The sequence below is a fragment of the Myxocyprinus asiaticus genome, chromosome 15, assembly GCF_019703515.2.
Source record: "Myxocyprinus asiaticus isolate MX2 ecotype Aquarium Trade chromosome 15, UBuf_Myxa_2, whole genome shotgun sequence".
NCBI classification, from domain to species: domain Eukaryota; kingdom Metazoa; phylum Chordata; class Actinopteri; order Cypriniformes; family Catostomidae; genus Myxocyprinus; species Myxocyprinus asiaticus.
In genome coordinates this window covers 18,801,778-18,823,956 of record NC_059358.1, presented here as the reverse complement: position 1 = coordinate 18,823,956, position 22,179 = coordinate 18,801,778, and the positions used below count along the sequence as shown (strand labels likewise).

General features: G+C 35.4%; 1 protein-coding gene across 1 annotated transcript in view; it reads right to left on the bottom strand.

Annotated features, from left to right (window-relative positions):
• Positions 1-22,179, bottom strand: part of LOC127452811 (thyroglobulin-like) — a 47,361-nt gene that overhangs the window by 13,019 nt on the left and 12,163 nt on the right. Inside the window, exons 22-41 of the mRNA XM_051718547.1 lie at positions 21,011-21,175; positions 18,617-18,739; positions 18,378-18,493; positions 17,882-17,990; positions 16,741-16,938; positions 16,046-16,216; positions 14,305-14,391; positions 13,745-13,828; positions 13,430-13,567; positions 13,133-13,306; positions 8,984-9,095; positions 8,817-8,896; positions 8,497-8,640; positions 8,240-8,305; positions 7,831-7,965; positions 5,700-5,864; positions 5,184-5,391; positions 4,948-5,035; positions 1,960-2,098; positions 64-260 (exon numbers count right to left, since the gene is read on the bottom strand). Of these exons, the coding sequence (XP_051574507.1) occupies positions 64-260; positions 1,960-2,098; positions 4,948-5,035; positions 5,184-5,391; positions 5,700-5,864; positions 7,831-7,965; positions 8,240-8,305; positions 8,497-8,640; positions 8,817-8,896; positions 8,984-9,095; positions 13,133-13,306; positions 13,430-13,567; positions 13,745-13,828; positions 14,305-14,391; positions 16,046-16,216; positions 16,741-16,938; positions 17,882-17,990; positions 18,378-18,493; positions 18,617-18,739; positions 21,011-21,175 (2,699 nt within the window). The remainder of the gene's footprint in view (positions 1-63; positions 261-1,959; positions 2,099-4,947; positions 5,036-5,183; positions 5,392-5,699; positions 5,865-7,830; positions 7,966-8,239; positions 8,306-8,496; positions 8,641-8,816; positions 8,897-8,983; positions 9,096-13,132; positions 13,307-13,429; positions 13,568-13,744; positions 13,829-14,304; positions 14,392-16,045; positions 16,217-16,740; positions 16,939-17,881; positions 17,991-18,377; positions 18,494-18,616; positions 18,740-21,010; positions 21,176-22,179) is intronic.

Below are 22,179 nucleotides of genomic sequence, written 5' to 3'. Positions count from 1 at the left end.
AGACATATTAAACAATATAATAGTGATGTGTAACTGATTTAGAAAAAAGCCTTCTGTTCTTACCATTAGTAAAGCTCTTCGAAAGAGTGATGAAGCTGATGGTGAGGTGAGATGAAGGCTTGCAATGTCGGCTCCGTTTCTCTCTGCCCCCAAGGTGACTTTAGTGGGATCTCCTCCAAAAAGAGCAATGTTCTTCTGAACCCAACCCAGTACAGCTGCCTGATCCTGCAGCCCATAATTCCCAGGCAGAACAGTGGAACCTGCACAGAATCAACAGAGAGGGCTACGTAACATCCTGTCTACACCGGGCGCTTTAACTGATGTGATGCGCCGCACCACATCAGGATTATTTTTTTGCTTTTGACGTGATGCTTGTGTCCAGTGAAGACAGACCGTAAATTTAATTAACTTTTCACATTTGTTAAAGGAATTATTCACCCCCAAATTAAATTATTTACTCACTCTCATGTCTTTCAAAACCTATGACTTTCTTTCATGGAACACAGAAATAGTTGTTTATTTTTAAGGCAAATTTTCAGTGAATGACTTCAATTTCGGTCTATTCCTCACACAAAGCTCTATATGGCAACGGAAAACTTTGAATATAGTAGATATGTCATAAGAACTATTTTTACATAAAATTTTACTGTGCTTTTTGACAGCCCCTGGTCCTAATTCACTTTCACTGTATGTAAGAGAGCAGCTCAGACCTTCTTCTAAACTTCTTTGGTCCATGGACAAAAGAAAGGCACAGCGGTTTGGAATGATATGAGAGTTTTTAAATAATGACAGATATTTATAATATATAATAATAAATGTTTTAGGTGAGCTATCCCTTTAAAATAGATTAGAGACTGTAGATAATTTGTAGTGAAGAAACTTGGCTAAAAATGGCATTCAATTGACCCATCTTTGAATGATTGATCTTACATAACAGACCAAATCACCTAATGTTTCAGTTCTATACTTTGTAACACCAACCAGCATGGGAAAGTCCAAAAAATTATAATGAGAATTTTAAAATGTTTATAAAAAAAAACCCCTCAAAGCTCCACAAGTATGGAAATGCCATTTACATGAGCAGTTACAGGAAGCCAAACAGGCATTTACTCTGTGCTGTTTTTGACTGGACAGCAAAAAGCTCATCTTGGGATCTGAGGGATTTTAGCAGACCACTAGAAAAACAGTTAGACTCTAAGGCCCTTCTTCAAATGTATTCAGCCAATGATGGCAAAGGGGAAAAGAACCTGATTATTTTCACAACCACTGCAATTTAGAATGGAACATTGGACCTTATGTAACCATATTCCATTCTTTTGAATTCCAGTATATGGGAACAATTATAATATTTTTGCAGTACGTCATTTTGTTCTAACCTAATGCAGCTTCCTAGACAATTTAACACCAGTGTAGGATACCATATAATTGTCTTCGTAACACTGATATTTTTCCTTCAGATATTTCTTCACTAAAAAAAGGAAAAATGAAGGAAAAACCATTTATACTATGAAAGTTCTTGAGGTAATGAATGTATTCAGAGCTCATAATGGCGAAGACTCATGTCATTCACCACATATTGTCTACTGCTATATACAACAGTTATCCTTTGTAGCAACATAATAAAATGTAAGATGATGCAAAACACTTTAAACACTTTTTTATTTTAACTTTAAAACAACTTTCCACAAGAGATCTCAGAGGTTATTGTAAATAAAGGACAGTTTTACATTTGTAGTAGGAATAAACTGTATAAGTTGCACTACAAAAGCTATACAGCAAAGTAGCTGTTACACATCAGGAAATTTAGCCAGCATTATGACTGAGATTACAACTTTAGTACTTTTTGTTTCTTAGCTGACAAGGCTAAGTAATGAGAACTGATTCAAGGAATTTGATCAAGAATGCAAATCTGAATAAGTTCATGTATGCTTACAAGTGTGTGTGTGTGTGTGTGTGTACCTGCACTGAGGAATCCGAAAGCAGCCACTCTGAAACTGGCTTTCACTACAATTATGTTCCCAACAGCTGCGAGGTAAGAACCATCTAAAACACCTGATCCAGAGTTATGGAAGAACAACAGAACTGATGCATCCTTTCCCTGTGACAACACAATAAAAATTACATTATCAATGGTAATAATTTCATTAACACTACCGTCAGCCGGTTTATGAATGCAATATAGACAACAGTACATGAAAAAGCAAGTGAGAGAGGAAAAATAAATAAATAATAAATTTAGAATTATGGAGAGTGTGTTAATACAACCCCAATTCCAAAAAAGTTGGGACAGTATGAAAAATGCTAATAAAAACAAAAAGGAGTGATTTGTAAATTATATTCACCCTTTGCTATATTGAAAGCACCACAACTACACATTATATGAAGTTTTACCTAGTGAATTTCATTTTTTAAATTGTTTTTATGTACAGTAATTTCAAGTCAGATGATTGCAACACACTCCAAAAAAGTTTGGAACAGTCAAGTGTTTACCACTGTGAAACATCACCATGTCTAATAACACTTAATAAGCATTTAGATACTGAAGAAAAAGTTTAAAAAGTGGAATTTTCCCCCATTCATCCATTACGCAGGTCTTCAGCTGCACAATTGTACGGGGTCTTCATTGCTGTATTGTGCGCTTCATAATGCACCACACATTCTCAATTGGAGATGGTCAGGACTGCAGGCAGGCCAATCTAGCACCCACACACACACACTATTCGGCCAGTATGTGGTTTGAAGTTGTCCTGCTGAAAATTCCGGGACGTCCCTGGAAAAGACTGTGCTGGATGGCAGCATATGCTGCTCCAAAATTTTTACATATCTGTCTGTATTAATGGTGCCCTCTCAGATGTGCAAGTTACCCATTCCATGGGTACTGACACACCCCTGGACCTGATGCTGATAACAGCTTGGATGGTCATTTTCCTCTTTGGCCCAGAGAACATGGCGGCTGTTTTTCAAAAACTATTTGAAATGTGGACTCATCGGACCAAAAAACACAGTTCCACTGTTCTACTTTCCATCTAAGATGAGACCGAGACCAGAGAAGTCGGCAGCGTTTCTGGACAGTGTTGATTTAGTGCTTCTACTTTGCATAGTAAAGTCTTAACTTGCATCTGTGGATGCAGCGGCGAATGGTGTTGACTAACATAGGTTTACTAAAGTAATCCCAAGCCCATGTTCATGATATCCATTACAGATGAATGATGTTTTTTTACTCAGTCGACCCGTCGGCGGGTCAAAAGGGGGGGTGCTATATCACTAAAAAAAGTTTACGCTTAAAATTTTAAAGTCTCTGAATACATAAGTCAGGCATATGAGGTATTATTGGAAAGCTTAGAATCTGAACTTTTCAGAGATAACTTGTGCATTTATGTTATTTAAAATAACAAAATAAGGCCTCAAAACATTTGCATTGAAAATTAGCACCCCCCAGAGGTAATGAGGTAGAAATATTTATATAAAGTCCTTCACATAGCACATTAATGGACAAGTCATATAGCAAATGAAAGCTCTCTCTCTCAGGAATGTGACTTTACAGTAAATTGTGTTGCCCTAATACCACAGTTCAAAAGATTTTCAAAAGAATCAAAGTGAAATATGATTTTTGTAACTCATCAAATACAAACGTCTCTTTAGGATCCAAAAACTGCTGCTGTAAGCCCCAAATACCCAAAAACTTTATATCTGCTTTTACCTTAGGAAGATCTCAAAAAAATTTGCCATTGTTTACATGCCTGTGAGCTTGCTTGGCTAAATAATCTAATGTTATATCTTAGTTGACCAGAACAAAATATGCCATTCAGTTTTATATCATCGCAAAGGGGAGGATCTTAGCTTTCAAATGACTTCTAGAATGAGCTTCTAGTCCACTCAGAAGCTAAGATATTCAATAAAACAACAAGGGTGGTGCTTGAACTGAAAATTAGGCTGAATGTCTATGGCCAAGCCATATTTGAGGGCTAAAATGCATTAGAGCTCCACCTACATTTCAGATCTGTATATTGTGATGGAATGTGAAAAAAAATATTTGTTCTAAAGCTTTCTGCCACCTAGTGGAATAAAATGAGACTTTTCAAAGTGAGATTGAGTGAACAGAGCCAGAATTACATGTTTACAATTTTTTTTTTTTTTTTTTAATATTCTGTTTATAATAAGATTATAAACACATACAATAATATTTATGAATAATTGGAGTCTTTTTTTATTTTATTTGGGCTGTTCTCTAAAAAATTAGACCAATTTTTTGGAATTAGTCCACAGTATGTGTGAATGGTAAGCTTTCAAATTTGAGTGCGAAATTTGTGGGCGGCAGTCCAAAAATGCAACAGAGTTTAAGGGGTTAAGACTGAGAGTCTGAGGGATCAGAGATCACACGCATTCAGAAGTGGTTTTTGTCTTGCTCTTTACGCACCGAGATTTGACCAGATTCCTTGAATCTTTTAAATATATTGTGCAAAGTAGAGGGTGAAATGGCCAAAATCCTTCCAATTTGTCTTTGGGGAACATTGTTTTCAAAGTGCTGGATTATTTGCTGAAGCATCTGTTGGCAAATTGACAAATCTCGAATAATCCTTGCTCTTGAAGGACTAGGCTGCTTTTGGAGGCTCCTTGTACACTATTTCAAGATTGCCTCACCTGTTTACTATCTCCTGTTTCACATTACCTTGCCAGTTCACAATCTTAAATTGCCAGTCTAGACTTTTTTGGAGTGTATTGCAATCATCTGATTTGAAATTACTATACATTAAAAAAAAACAATGAAATTCACAAGGTAAAACATCATATAATGTTTAGTTGTAGTGCTTTCAATATAGCAAAGGGTAAATATAATTTACAAATCACTCCTTTTTTATTTTATTAGCATTTTTCATACTGTCCCAACTTTTTTTCAGAGTTGGGGTTGTAAATGTTTGAGCTCTCTGATATTTAATGAGGTCTTACCACACTACTAGGAACAAATACATTGAGATAGAGACAGTCTTCACTAGAGCTCGACTCAGTGGTGTCGCCAGGCTGAAGACAACTGAATCTGAAAAGGTTTTGATCAAATGAATCAGAACTCTTACTGATTAGCCTTTAAAAAGTGACCTTTGACAATTTTGGACTGGCATTGTTTAATAACATAAACTTTATACCCTCACAAGCATGCAGTCAAAGTCACACAGGCATATACACACCGGTAAAACGTGGCATTCCAGGTACCAGTCCAGTTAGCTGGCTGTGGAGGGCTAAAACGCAGCTCTCCAATTGGTGGACGAGCATACGGGACACCTAGGAAGTAGGTCACACGCTTGCTATCGGAGCCAGATATCGATTTCATTTCACTCTCTCCAAAGAGTGTTCCATGATCAGGAATGGAAACGGATGTCAGATGTGTCTTTAAACCTTAAACACAACAATTGTGGCCATAGGCTAATGTTATGACAACTTCAGCTGAATTCTTACATTTATTTAAAAGTGTTGTTCTTGTCCTTAAAGGGTAAGAATGTTAATTACAAATAATATACACTGTGGGCCTCAAATAAAAAGATGCTCTCTCTTTAATAATAACTGTCGCAAATAGCTGTTAAGTGTAAGTTAAATAAAGATCATCTGTTGCTGGGGTGAAGAGAGATCAGAAACACCTTGCCCTGCTTGAGACCCTTAGTGAACCGAAAATAATGCTTGGTGGAGTGGGAGTTTGAAACGCTCACCTGTCCTTATGTACACTGATTGAGCCGGCTCTTTGATGATTAGCAAGCAGCGCTGGCCACTGGTTGTAGGAATGCAGGTGTGTGTGTCTGGATACATTACACATCTCATGGCAGACTCTCTGTTATCAATAGACACTGCTGAACAGGACTCACTCTCCTCACATGCTGTAAGAGGCAAGAGTTATGAGAACACATGGATAACCAGTAACTATATACATCTGCACCTACACAACAATACATGTTGTTTCTATCTAAATATACTGTAGGCTAAATGACTAAATTGCCACGCAGGCAGTAATAAGGCTATTGCAGGGGTGTAAAGTACTTGAGTAATTATACTTCATTACTATACTTAAGTATTATTTTTGGGGATTTGTACTTGAGTGCAATTTAAACTTAATAATTGTACTTGTACTTAATTACATTTTCAAAGAAAACATAGTACTTTTTTACTCCTTACGATTTTGTTTAGACTTGAAAAGTACTCGTTACATTTTTGTAGATCATTTTCTTACCTTTAAACTAACAAACCAATCAAATTGCACTGATGACCAGTTTAAGTTAAATATTATTTAGTCCACCAATTAGATCTGTTTTAACATTCAATGTAATTGGCCACAACGTGGTCATTGGTCACTGAGAAGCGATGTCAAGGCTCATCAATTAATTTATTAATTTAGTTTATTTTTATTTTGTCGATTTGATATCGATTGTTAAAAGCCATGGATCGATCTTTTACTATGTGCATCCCTCCACTACAATGAGAGGAAATCACTCACATTTGCAACCAAATTTCACGCTATATGATTAAAAATGTATATATATGGCAACTGGCTGGTAAATGTTTAGATTTCACTCACCAGTGAAAAATTGTATTGTATAGTGGTGGAGTATTCAGCTGTGAGATCCTTTCACTGCGTGTTGAGAGTAAAGGTTGTTCTGTGTAATGTGTCTCCAAAGATTAAATCCACGCATATATTTGTCAATGAATAATGTCTCTTTTAATACTCTTTCTGTTCTTTATAGTCAGTTGTTGATCAAAAAAAATAAATAAATAAACATTTAATTCTAATCAGGCATAGCACAGATGAGATAAAGCCTTCCATGTCTCGTTAACTTGTGTTCATTTAAAGACGCTGTTTACAGAAATGCCGGGTTTCCTTAAAGAGACAGTACCGGTTTTAACATGTTCAAAAACTCAATGTAAATACCTGTGAATACTACAAATTATGCAAGTAAACAATAAACATGTAACAAAATATATGCAATATAGTATCGTATTTATTGATTAAAACATTGATTTGTTCAGTTTTAAAAAGCTAAAATGTGACAAATGATGAAAAACTAATAAAATATAATTAGAAAAAATATATATTTTTGTTTTGTACCTAGTTAGAAGGTCCCCTGTATAATTCACAGCATTATCTGAGAGATTATTTATTTCATATGTAAGCAAAAGGTACATTATAACTGAAATATACCCATATGAATCAATATCGAATTGAAATCGAACCGAGAGCTCCTGAATCGGAATCGAATCGGGAAATCTATATCAATACCCAGCCCTAGGCCCTACCTTAGAGAAATATTTTCTTTAAGTGGAGTTAGTAAGGATTCAATGTCTCCTTTGTCTCCCACTCACCAAGGACATTTTCGAAAATTTGCCATCAAATCTGTTTTCATTCTTGCTATGTTACTTTTACTTTTTAATACTTAAATACAATTTAATGTGGTACTTTTAACTTTCACTCAAATATGTTTCTGGCTAGATTTTTTAATTGAGTTAAATTTTCACTCAGTATCCATACTTTCACTTAAGTATAATTTCCGGGTACTTTTTACACCCCTGAACTATTGTATTGTAAATAGCAAAAACTTTGATTTGTAATCTGAAATTAAGACCAGTCATATTAATGAGTTATTATATTTTATGATAACATTACACAAATTTTTATTTTGTAATATTATCAAAGTAATAATTCTATTCTATTCAAATATAAATTTTGTAATGGTCACATGTGTTTGGCATGTAACGTGGCCCTATCACATCAGCTTCCTGTGAAAAAAAAAAAAAATAGTCAGTTCCTTAAAACTGTAAGAAGAGAGATACAGAGATAGAATGAGTTGTTACCAGAAAGACACCACTCTCTGACTTTGTCCTGATCCTCTGCTATGTCTCTGCTTATGTGGACAATGTCAAAAGCAGCCACGGAGGAATCCACCTGGACAGTGGTGGCATCTAACTGTTTCCAGTTCTTCATGTCAGCTGTTTAATAACAAGCAATATGAGATCAACAAAGAATTTACCCATGCCATACTGTATGTATGCATGCAGATTTCTTTTGTGAAAACTGATTATAAAGATTACACACTAATAACCTTTCATCTGATATTCTATATTGGCTTATAAGTCCTAGCTGTAATTGTATTTACTCTTCTAGAAGTACTTAACATTGTTTTATGATAAACTGTATGTGTAAAGCTATGCACAATCTCTTGTGCAGTAATTGAACGTTTAAACATGTTTAAGAGTCGCTTACTATTCTTTGAGGGAGAGCGGAGACTGAATCGTGGACAGACACTGGGAGTCGTTGTCCATTGGTTCACTACAGAGACAGATGCAAACCTGATTCATTAAAATTCTTCAGAAATTAATCCATGATTGTCGCAAGTCAATCACCCCAACAATTCACATTATAGAAATTCTCAAATGAGAGTTTCAGTCTCTTGTGTTTGAAAATGCACTATATGCACACACACAAACCAGGAATTCAGAGCTCATGCACCAGTATAGTACCTGGCTTTTCGTACCAGCCGAATGGGTAAACTTCAGTCTGCACTTTGGATGGTGAGCAGTCCTGTGTCCTCCAGTTAGTGCTGTCATTCTCACCACATGTCTGGATACCCAGACTATTTAAAGTCAGACACAATACATCTGAACCTGTACAAAGACAAAACATAAAAAGCTTTTAGGTACTTCCATTCCTGGGTTTATGTTTATCAATTCTGAATAGATCACATGCCTTGCTTTAGCAAGAAGATATGGCTAAGTTTGTAACAGGCTCTTTTTAAATGTAAATACTGCATCTTTGCCTGGGTGTAAAGTCTGTCTCGTACCAGGTACGCCTGAATCTCGGACATATCCTATGCCACGACAGCATGGGTCTTTGTCACATCGTCTCTCACACTCAAAGAACCTGCTCAAGTGATTCAAACACACAATTTTGGATGAGGGAAACAAATAAACTGAGATAGAGACCATTTTTTGTTGCCTTTGCTCTCACCCTTCTGTGATGGATTTTCTGGACAAACTGACTCTGCTGCGTACAGAGTAGGAGACCATTTTTTTAAATGGAATACGACTATAGAAGCTCTTCACACTGCCCGTCAAAGAAACTGCCCAAGAAAAAACAAAGTTATGAACACATTATAACAATAAAAAGAAGTGATTTTGTTAGTTCCTCAAAGACAAACAGAGCACTGTTCTCTTGATGTTTAGGACATTTCTTGATGTGTAGAACATAAATCTAACATCTGAGCCAAAAAAAAAAAAAAAAAGAAGCATATCACTTGAAAACAAATATGCTGTGATTAGTTTTTCACCTGACTTTTGAGACAGATGGAAACTTTCAAGTCATACGTATTTTTAGGGCAAAATCAAACTGTTTGCTAACTATGAAAGGCTCTTTGATTCTCTCAATGGGAAAAATGGGAAATATTTCCTCAAAGGTAAAAAACAAAAAAACAAAAAAGAAAAGACAGACAAAAAAAAGAAAGGAAACTCTCATATATAGCACCAAGAGAACACCCTAATGGCAGATGTCCACCTAGGTAGCACTATTTTCCACCCTTCAGTGTCTACAGCAGATGGACCACATGTTAAGAGTTTATGATCACCCCCTTTTTTTTGTAGTGGATTATTTTATAGGCCATGAAAGACACAGTCCCCTCTGTGATCCTCTATTTTGACTAAAATAGCTGTATTTTTATGCCTAGAACATAGGACTATCAAACTAAAATATTCATGATTTGGTATTTTAAAGATACATTTAAATCCAACACATTACATTTTTTTTTTTTAAATTGTAAAATATTTTTTTTTTGCAGTCAGATAGTAATTTATTGCCTTTTAGCTATTTATAGAAAAGTTATTTCATTAACATGTTTTAATTGCCATAGAGACACCACCCAAAACCAGAGGCCAGTATCAAACTAAATCAGACTAAAATTGTCTCCATGTCAATTCCTAAATAGTCCATGAGTTTTTAAAGGGAAATCAGGGTTGAGCATTAAAATGCTGAGGAACTAAAGAGTGGACAGAGTCTTTGCCAGAGGAATGAATGACTTAAGTAATCTGAGAGTGACTTCTTCTGTCCACTCAGGTTAGAATAAATCCTGGAGCTGTACAGCAGTTTCAACAGACATCTAGAATAACCACTTTACAGTGTGGCCACTCACTCACTTAACCAAGACTTATGTAACAGTTCTTTTCCATTTCTTCTCTTCACCAACTTTAAAGAAAATCTAAACTGCAGGCAAACTATGTATAAATCATTACTAAATGAAGGCTCTCTGTCATTCGCATTTCTTTCAAAGGAATTTTCCTAGGATTCCCAGACAATTAGTTCTGACACCTATAGGAACATTACAAATGGGAAATGGTGAAGACGGTAGAGAAACGAGTAGAGCAGATGGTGAAATGAAGCCAAACTCTGTTGGGAAAAAAAAAACAAAAAAAAAAACACAATGATTGAATAAGTCAGAAATGACTACTCCAACTCAAAGTGCAATATTAATCACAAACGTAAAGATAACACTGCAAAAAATATTTTTCTTATTGCATTTTTTGTCTTATTTTCCTGGAATAATGTTAAAATATGAATTTAAAAAATAATAAAATTACTTGAAGCAGAATGTCCTGTTTTCAGAGGAATATAGCAAAATTTTGTGTGCTTTATTCTTAACAAGAAAAAAAGTATTTGCCAATGGAGTAAGAAAAATAAACTTTTCACTTTGAATCAAATGTATTTCTTACCCCATAAGCAAATATTTTTTTTCTTGTTATAAGCATAAACATTACTACATTTAGTAAGATTTCTCTGAAAACAAGACGTAATATCTTGACATTTTGCTTCTCAAGTAAATGTATCATGTTTTAAGAAAATGTCAATTATTTTATTGCAAAACAAGTCAAAAATACATAAGAAAATTATAATTTTTTATTTATTTGTAGTGTATCGACCACAGCCAAAATAGAGGACCTTAAAATCCATTAACCTGAAGTGTTAGAACTTTGCATGATCTTTGCATTAGAGGTTTATTAAACAAAAATAAGTGAGAACTCTACTTTCAGGATTCACTTTTGCACAATTCTAGTACTAGAAAGTCCTGTAGATTTCACACTTAAGGCTGATTTACACTTTCTTTTGTTGGCAGTAGCAGCAGCAGACAGCAGATGTCAAATGACAGAACGTCACTGCGTACATGTTACACAGGGTTTCTGTAAGTATAAACCAACCTTACATGAAGAACATTATTTATAATATATATATATAGATATATAAAGTTTGTTGATTCTACAGGTCAGTCAGTTCAGGATTCAGTGCTGTCTGCACGCCACATGATGGGTGAGGTGGTGTTGCCACATCAACTCACTGAAATGTCTGGATTACTAAGAACAAACCCAATTCCTGTTACCTCTAGCTCAAAAAATGTGTAATGATAAATATGTATGGTTACCAAGGCACTAAGACAGAGGAGAGAGACTGAGAGAAATTGAGATAATGATAAAGTTGTATAGAGCAGTTACAACTACCTTAACAGTCCTAAAACATGTGAAGGTACAAGCACTGTATCGGTACATACAACTACAATTAACTTTAAAAAACAAAACAAAACAAAACAAAACAAAAAAACCTCTGGGAAAACAGTCTGAAATGACTTGTAGTGCTTTAAAGGGATAGTTCACCCAAAAATGAAAATTCTCTCATGATTTACCCTCTTGGCATCCCAGATGTGTATGACTTTCTTTCTTCTGCAGAACACAAATTAAGATTTAAGAATATTTCAGCTCTGTAGGTCTTCACAATGCAAGTGAATGGGTGTAAAAATTTTGAAGTTTCAAAATCCACATAAAGGGAACATGAAAGTATTCCATATGACTCCAGTGGTTAAATCCATGTCTTCAGAAGCTATATGATAGGTGTGGAGAAACACAACAAAATTTGAGTCTTTTTGATCATAAATTTTCCTCCCTGCCCAGTAGGGGGTGATATCCACAAAGAATGTGAATCACCAAAAACAGGAGGAGAATGTAAAAGTGAAGTGGAAATTGATTGAGCAAAAAAAAAAAAAAAAAAAAAAAGACTTAAATATTGATCTGTTTCTCACCCAAACATTTCATATGGCTTCAGAAGATATGTATTTAACCACTGGAGTCATCTGGATTATTTTTATGTTGCCCTTATGTGGATTTTGGAGCTTCAACATTTTGGGACCCATTCACTTGATTGTATGGACCTGCAGTGCTGAAATATTCTTCTAAAAATCTTTGTTTGTGTTCAGCAGATGAAATAAAGTCAGACACATCTGAGATGGCATGAGGGTGAGTAAATGATGAGAATTGTAATTTTTGGGTGATCTAAACCTTTAAGGCTTTTTATTTCATAAAAGAACCAAAAGTATAAAAGCCATTTCAGTTTCACTGAAGAGCTGCGCAAAAAAGATGCAGAACTAAATCTTCCATTTTATTAAGCATCATAAAGCAAGCATTACACAGCACTTACAAATATGGGCAGTTGTAGCAGCTGTTGACGCAGTAGTTTACCTGCGGTGCGAAGTGCTACACTCCATCTACAACTACATTAAACAGCAAATTCTGCTCATTTACTTTTAAACCTACTATGTTTGCACTTTTTATGACCATATCCATTGAGAGACTACACAGAATGTGTGTATATTTGAATATAATGTATATTTAAATTATCTGGCATATCGCAGAAGCATTTCAACTGAGCTAGTGAAGACCAAAAGACTCAATTGTAGGGACAGAAGATTCTGACATCAGAATTTCAGCAGACAAAAATGAATCATGAATCTTGTGTAAGTTAATGTAAAACCCATCCATCCCATCACAGAGAAAATCTTTATAAATAGAGAGCCTATACTGAGAAATATGAAAATATAATATTGTAAATTTGTTTGCAAAAATGTTAAATTTTAGAGGGAAAATTATTATGGATGATAATGTCTCTGCTCGTGCAGAATTATTAAGATACATTTCAAAGTACATCAGTGCATTCAATGTACATCGGTACATTCAAATTGTATGCTTGTGACATGAAACTAAATCTAGTCACTTAATTCTTAAGCACATTTGGAAACTTGACCTCTTCAAGCAATTATCGATGTATGTGTGTGTGTGGATGACTAACCTTTTTTCTGGTATGCAGTTTGAGGGCTCTGTGCCAACACTAGACTGCAGGCTTGCCTTAGAGGTTTGTCATATGCTCCACACACTTGTGTGTCAGGATACAACACACACACAAAATGCAGAGGGCCTTCATCACGAATATCAGACACGTGACACAGTTCTTCTTCCTCGCAACCTGAAACACCAGTCATGCAGATAGACACATCAGAAGCTAAATCATTATTGTGGCATAAAGACACTTTAAGCTGCCATGGTGTGAACAAATGGCTCCATTTGTCTTCTCAGTTTTGCGTCTTACGTTTCAGACACCATAGCTGAGCCTGTTGGAAGGTGTACTGGTGTTTAAAGATCCAGTACAGCTGGCTGGGAAGATTCCTCTCTGGGTCAACATTTACATTGTCAATCTCCAGAACACCAAAAGCCTCTTTAACGGAGTCTAAGAGGACAATTTAGTAGAAAAGTTTATTAAAACAAAATAACACAGCAGTATCCAGAGGCAGTCACAGCTTTGATTATGAGGGTGCTTTCAAGCACAAGACGACAAAAAAGCTGTGGTAAATATGAACACAATTTAAAACTTAAGTAGGTGTTGGTACATCTGACTCATTCTTACCAGAAAGAGGAATTCGGGAATCCTCCAGTAAAGCTGATCCACTGCAAGCGGAGGGAATTTTTGGACGTTTGCTCATATCAGACTCTAAGGATATAAATTGTAACTGTTAGGGGCCGTTCTCACAGATTGTGCTCTTGTGTGCAACAGCTAGACACCATGCAGGAAAATGGAACATAATGTTTTTAGAAGTCCTCTTAACTCATAAACAACAAAATAATTGCGCAGACAAACAAAAGATTGTGTCCTTTGTGAACGACCACTTAGGCTGACTTATGTACATCACTCAAATGAATACAAGATAGATTACAATTCATCACAATTTCTTTCTTTCTTTGTTTATTACATTTCAGTAAGGGTTTTGTGAAAGGCATTGTTATATTATACAGTTTGATATAGATTTTGTATCAGGAGAGAATTTTCTTGCACTGTCAAACAAATATTACTTAAATATTAATTATTTATAGATTATATTTTTACATAATGATTGCTGTGTGATATAATTTGAGGAGGAAATGCAGTTGTGTTATATGAGGGCTGTTGTGCGTTAACAATGTTAGTACCTTTCCAGAGGTAGACACGTTGGAAGCTGATGAGAGTTTCCTGGTAACCCGTTGTGTTTTTACTGGATGCTGGTAAGGCTGCATCAGCTGCAAAAAAAAAAAAAAAAAAAAAAAAAAATGCTTATTTTCTTTATAATGTCCATCGTCATAATGAAATCATAAATTCATAAATCTTCATAGATATGAAAAATAATTGTGTGCTAAATCATTAAACAAAACCAAAAATAAATTATATATTCTATAATAATAATTATATATATATATATCTAGACAGGTCCCATTTCCAGCAGCCATCACTCCAACACCTTATCCTTGAGTAATCATGCTAAATTGATCATTTGGTACTAGAAATTCACTTGCCATTATATCAAACACAGTTGAAAGCTATTTGGTTCATTAAATGAAGCTTAACATTGTCTTTGTGTTTGTTTTTGAGTTGCCACAGTATGCAATAGACTGGCATGTCTTTAGGTCAATATTATGTCAAAAATGGCAAAAAAGAAACAGCTTTCTCTAGAAACTCGTCAGTCAGTCATTGTTTTGTGGAATGAAGGCTATACAATGCTTGAAATTGCCAAAAAAAACCCTGAAGATTTCATACAAAGGTGTACACTACAGTCTTCAAAGACAAAGGACAACTGGCTCTAACAAGGACAGAAAGAGATGTGGAAGGCCAGATGTACAACTAAACAAGAGGATAAGTACATCAGAGTCTCTAGTTTGAGAAATAGACGCCTCACATGTCCTCAGCTGACAGCTTCATTGAATTCTACCCGCTCAACACCAGTTTCATGTACAACAGTAAAGAGAAGACTCAGGAGTGCAGGCCTTATGGGAAGAATTGCAAAGAAAAAGCCACTTTTGAAACAGAAATAGTTAGAAAAGTTTAGAGTGGGCAAAGAAACACAGACATTGGACAACAGATAATTGGAAAAGAGTGTTATGGATCTTAACCCCATTGAGCTTTTGTGGGATCAGCTAGACTGTAAGGTGTGTGAGAATTTCCCGACAAGACAGCCACATCTATGGCAAGTGCTACAGGAAGCGTGGGGTGAAATGTCACCTGAGTATCTGGACAAACTGACAGCTAGAATGCCAAGGATATGCAAAGCTGTCATTGCTGCATGTGAAGGATTTTTTGATGAGAACTCTTTGAAGTAGTTTAAGAAGTTCTGAACATTTTTTTGAAATTGTAATAGTAATATTTCACATCATGAATGTCCTGACTATACATTGTGATCAGCTGAATGCCACTTTGGTGAATAAAAGTACCAATCTTCTTTACGTAAGAGCAAAATCTGTACATTTTTCCAAACTTTTGGCTGCCAGTGTATGTGTATGTTCAGGTTATATATATATATATATATATATATACACACACACACGCACTCACTGTATATACAATAATAGTATACAGGACATGTAATAATTATAATACACTGTATGTTTAAAAAAATTATAATAAAATACTTATTTATATGTATTAATTAAAAATTATATAAAACCCCAAAGATTCTCAATCAGTGGGGGTTCTGCAAGACATTATAAATCATACATTATGAACAATGTAAATTACAATGATAGTGTTTTCACATTTTTACCTAGAGGGAAATAAGACCAGAATGATGCAATTAAGTTAAAACCATCCAAAACATACAGCGTCGATAAACTTTAAGTAACAACTAAACAAAGTTGTGCAAGCTTTAAACAACAATTAAACACATTTGGTGTTTGGACATACTGATGGTGAAATTCTGTTCCCCAAAGTTGAAAGTGAAACGTTTCTGCTGTTTGTTGTACTGGACGCCAGCCCCACAGATCCGATTGGACGAGGCCATGCCGCTCACATCCCAGTCTTTCTCACTACACTGTAGCACTGAAGGAGAGCTCAGAAGCCCACACATTATAGAACCTGCAACACAGGACACAAACTCTCAATAACAAATAAAAACAGCACAATACACAGATGTACTTCCTTACTCTTTCTTAACAATATACCTGAATAACAGCTTTTCTAATGATTAATATACAGTGCAATTATTGTGGAATCTCAGAGAATGGACCAGAGAATGGTACAAGAGGTACAGTTGCAGGAAAAGTGTAAGTATCTTGATTTTCTGCATAAACTGTTCATAATTTTAATCTGTCCCACAACTGACGTTTCAGTTCAGTAATATTCTTGGGATGTCTTCTGGTCCTGCCAGAGCATCTCATAGACAAAAATTGTGTGTTGTCTACTGTTGTGACTTATTTGAAGATCAGATTCCATTTTAAAACAAATGTATGCAGCAATCCAAGGGTTTACATACATCCTCCTGCAACTGTATGTCAATTGCCACTAATTTGACATCAGTGGTTTTAGCTTTCAGCATTTTTGAGTTTTTTAACAATGGAAAGGAGCTACATCTGCATGTAAGGAGTGTAAGCGATTCTGACCACCACTGAGGACATTCTGGTTAAGGATGAATCCATCACAGCAGTCTTCACTGCTGCAGGAGTTAACACAGAAGCGATGGACATCAGCCAGAGTGGTTCTACGTGCATCAAACACAAGTGTCCGATACACTCCAGAACTGGCCTTACGGAAACTCAGCCTCTTGAAACTCTTCTGGCCTGCTGTGCTGAATTCATGACCTTTTGGGCAGAGAGAAAACAAGAAAGAGAAAGGAAGAGAGGAACAGATACTCTTTACGTCTTGGCCAAGAAACACAAGTGCATCTAAATGCTTTTGGGTCGCCAAAAACAACTGGAAACTGGGAGCTACAGACAAGTTAAATCTCCCTCCATTTCTGAAGTCGTTTAATTTCTCTCTTAATAGAACAAGTCTGGGGAATGTTTTTAACAGCAATTTATCTCCGCAGTTTTTTTTTGTCCGCAGTACAAAAAACTATATTTTAAACTCATCACACATTAACCACAATGTAATCTTTGGGATTACAATTTATTTAGTTTATTATGGTATTTACACAATATTAGATGAATAACAGAGCTGCTGTACTGAATATCAAAAGGCCACAGGTAATCACAAACCATGATGATATTCAGTACAATCGCATGATTGTGAGTGTGATGTTGCTTTTATATAACATTTCTATAAACAAGAAGTTACATTCTAGATATATTTTGTCCGTTTTTGCTCGACTAATGAAAATAGTTTAAAACAAATTCCAAGCAGGAGCAATCTTTAAGTGGCAGCAAGCAATGCACAGACTGAGAGCCCATCTGGAATGGTCCAAAAGCAGACAAGTAGAGTGATACAAACAGAGATGCGTCCAAATGCTGTTATACTAAAATCAGCTCTCTTGGAATGCTGCTTGTCCAGTCAGATTTGAGGACCATATCTGAATGTTGTCGAATCCATGTTAATTATACAGTATAGTTTAGGCTTTTATTGTAATTTGCTCTTGGTCCCCTTAGGAAAGTACTTTCTCTAAATTCGGATTGACTCAAACTCTGAATCAAACTGTGGATCACTACTCATGAATTATGTGTAATAAACTAAGAATCAATGTCACTCACAATAAAATCTAAACTGAGAACATGTGATATAACTAATGATTTTAGCTGAAGGTCTTACCTTTCTTTCTCAGTACTATCAGATTGGGTTTATCTCCTCCTCTTATTTTCAGAACACAGTTGAGAGTCTGGAACATCTCAGCACCATCATTTCCCAGAAACCCTTTACTCTGTAATGCCAAACAAACCACAATTTTTTTTTTGCAATAATCACGTCACTTTTGGGAATCGAGACCAAGAGAAAAAATTATGCAGAGAATTAACACTTAAATATGATTATTTACTACTTCTCCAATGAAGAATGTGTACTAAGAAATTTTTTTAAAAAAGGTGATCCTATTCATACAGTATAATCCAGACAATAACTCAAGACAGTGGTCAAAAGTATATACAAATCAGTGCTGAATTTATTAGGCTACAAACTGAAATGTGGTAAAACTATTATTTTGAGATAAGCTGACTAGATGTTTTCATATAATCTGTGGATCTTTTGCAAATACAATGCATGCAATATGCAATTCAGAAGGGGGCAAAGTATACATGCTTCTTCGTCGTACTTGCTCAGCGGTCTTGCATTCAACATTTTCCACACTCGTGCTGTACAGCTCACAGTGAGTTTTCTCTTTATCAGTGAAAATGGCCACATGCTGGCATGAGTCTTCCAGGGCACAGTCTAACAGAGAGCAGGGGAGACATATGTGATCTATTTAAATTACTATATCCATGAAGAATGTGAGTGTACAATCTGACACTAATTGAAGTACAGGTGGACAGCTGCAGTAACAGTGTAACTCACCAAGCAAACATTTCCTAAGCTGTGTTTCCATTGGTAGGGTTGAGGAATCAGAGCTCAGTACATCAGCATTCTCGGAGTTCAGCAGTAGGGATGATGGGGCTAAAGCTGCAAACTTTTCCATTACTGCACAGGCCACATACACACACACACACACACACACACACACACACACACACACAGAGTCAGTCATATTCTGAAGAAATTAAGAAGTGTTGTTTGTGCGTTCATACTCAAGTCAAGTCAATTTTATTTGTGTAGCGCTTCACAGTCATGCCTTCAAGGAATAGCCCAGGTTTAATTCAAGTTAAGCTCAAATGGCAGCATTAGTGGCATAATGTTGATTACAACAAAAATTCATTTCAACTTGTCCTTTAAAAAAAGCAAAGATCTGTGTTACAGTGAGGCACTTACAATGGAATTAATGGGGCTAATCCATAAACGTTAAAATACTCACTTTTTCAAAAGTATAGCCACAAGATGTAAACAATAAGTGTGTTAACATGATTTTAGTGTGATAAAAACGCTTACTAATCTTTTCTGTGTAAAGTTACATTATATCCAATGTTACAACTTCTTTGCCATGACAACATAATGCCATAAACCCTAAAACAACTGTAAAAATGACAAGTTAAACAACTCAAATAATACACAAGTTTTAACAGAAGAGTTATAAATCTATAAGCTTCATATTTCTGCCTTTAAACCCTCCAAAAATTAGCCCCATTGACTTCCATTGTAAAACTCCATAAGATATTTTGTATGCAGAGAGAAAAAACCTTATGAGGAACCAGACTCAGCTCTCCTCTGGCTTTATGTTAAATATATATATACATACAGTAATGTGCAAAAGTTTTAGCCACTTGTGAAAAATGTTGCATAGTGAGGATGTCTTCAAAAATAATGCCATAAATAGTTTTCATTTATCAATTAACATCATACAAAGTCCAGTAAGCATAAAAAAGCTAAATCAATATTTGGTGTGGCCACCTTTGCCTTTAAAACAGCCTCAATTCTCCTAGGTACACCTGGACAGTTTTTCTTTGTTGTCGGCAGATAGCATGTACCAAGCTTCTTGGAGAATTCACCACAGTTCCTCTATCTGTTTAGGCTGTCTCAATTACTTCTGTCTCTTCATGTAAACTCAGACTGTCTCGTTGTTCAGTGGGGGGCTCTGTGGGGGCAATGCCATCTCTTGCAGAGCACCCTGTTCTTATATTCTAATCTTTTCTATTTGCAAATGTAATGTTTGGGAGTCTAAAATGTATTTTTCCTATTGACACACTAAAGCTGAAGATATAAATAACCATCTTAAGACAATTGTTTTTGTGAAACATCTTAAGTGCCTAAAACTGTTGCACAGTACTGTACTTAGAAATGCATTACACACAACACTGGTTCTAACAGAGACAATAGAAATAATTTATGTAATAACTTTACAAATCTTTAAAAATAGCAGTTTATATGTTCTTTTTTTATTGGGTGGCACATATCCCCCAATCTAACCCCGAAAATACACTTACTGTAAAAATTAAACACCTAAATGTTTTTAAATATTTTTTTTTTAAACGCTTAATTCTAATGTACCTTGTCAAGTCCTACTGAAATTTAGCTGACATGAGTTTTTCTGCATTTTTAAAATTGATTTAAAAAAAAAAAAAAAAAATTTATTTAGAGTGAAAAATTACTGTATTTTTCCTATTGACACACTAAAGCTGAAGATAAAATAACCATCTTAAGACAAATGTTTTTGTGAAAAATCTTAAGTGCCTAAAAATGTTGCACAGTACTGTGTATATATATATATATATATATATATATATATATATATATATATATATATATATATATATATATATATACACACACATACACACACACAGTATATGTATACACACATAGTAAGTCATGTATTCATTGAATAGATTTAAAGGATCGAATTGTTTTATATGACAGTAAGGCAGTTTTTAATACTGTAATGAACGATTATATTGTAATGCTATAGATTAAAAGTCTTAATCAGTTAGTCCATTCAAAATGAACAGCAGGGATGTAAGCAGTGGTTCGTGCAAAAGTGTTTTTTGCTGTCGGGCTGGATGGCAGGCTTTAATTGGGAATAGTTTATTGTGTGTGACTTCTATTTTAAAAGACAAAAGAGATGCAGGCAGTAGTCATTTGACCATCAATTTGTGTCCGATTGGCATGGGCCACAGTAGGTAGTAGTTTATTGTCTGTCAAGTCCATCCTAAGACACTAAGACGATGCAGGCATGGGTTATTGATTTGTCCTTTGCTGTCTGGCTGGTAGTTGGCAGTAATCATACTGATAACAATTTACCTGATAAGCATTTATTAAGCACTGTTCTGAGTTGACAGACTTTAAACTTGCAGCACATACCTTCACATTCTTCAACTGTCATTGGTCCATCAGAAGATGTCCAGGAAAGTTCCTCCCCCTGTGGAGTGACACATAACCATTTGCCAAACAGGGGGTGTTTCTGGGCCAACAGGAAATCCCCTTTCTCCGTACAACTCAGATTACTCTGCTGGCACTTAGTAAGACCTTTAGTATAAAGATGGAGAGTAGAATGAGGAAAGAGAGAAACTGACAGACTTAAAAGTATAATTCACCCAAAAATGAAAATTCTCTCATCATTTACTCGCCCTCATGCCATCCCAAATGTGTATGACTCTTTCTTCTGCAGAACACAAATTAAGATTTTTAGAAGAATATTTCAGCTCTGTAGGTCCATACAATGCAAGTGAATGGGTGCCAAAATTGTGGTGCTCCAAAAACACATAAAAGTATCATAAAAGTAATCCATACGACTCCAGTGTTTTAATCCTTATCTTCAGAAGTGATATGATAGGTGTGGTTGAGAGACAGATCAATATTTAAGTCCTTTTTTGCTTGAAATTCTTCTCCCTGCCCAGTAGGGGGCGAAATGCATGAAGAATGTGAATATCCAAAAACACAAGAAGAAGAATGTGAAAGTGATCTGTTTCTCACTCACACCTATCTTATCACTTCTGAAGATATTGATTAAACCACTGGAGTAAAATGGATTACTTTTGTGATACCTATTTGTGTTTTTGGAGCGTCAACATTTTGGCACCCGTGCACTTACATTGTATGGACCAAAAGAGCTGAGAAAATCTTCTAAAATACTTCATTTGAGTTCAGCAGATGAAAGAAAGTCATACTGTACACATCTGGGACAACATGAGGGTGAGTTAATAATGAGAGAATTTACATTTTTGGGTGAACTATTCCTTTAAGGGAAGCACAGAGAGGGTTGGACTGCGATACAAATATAAAGCCTGAAAAATGATGGGTCCAGTTCAGGTTTTCAAAAATAACAGATGCACTATTATTCACTCTAGTGAATGTCGGCAGCTTTTATGAAACCATCAAAACCACATGGGCCTCTGAAACCTTGACGGTGCTTCCATGTATTATTTCAAAACCAAAAGCATCCACTCCCTCTATTCTTGAGTTGATTCTAGATCTATTTGAACCAAAATGTTTTCTCTTTTACTGATTGTTTGTTTTTTTGAAACAGTTGA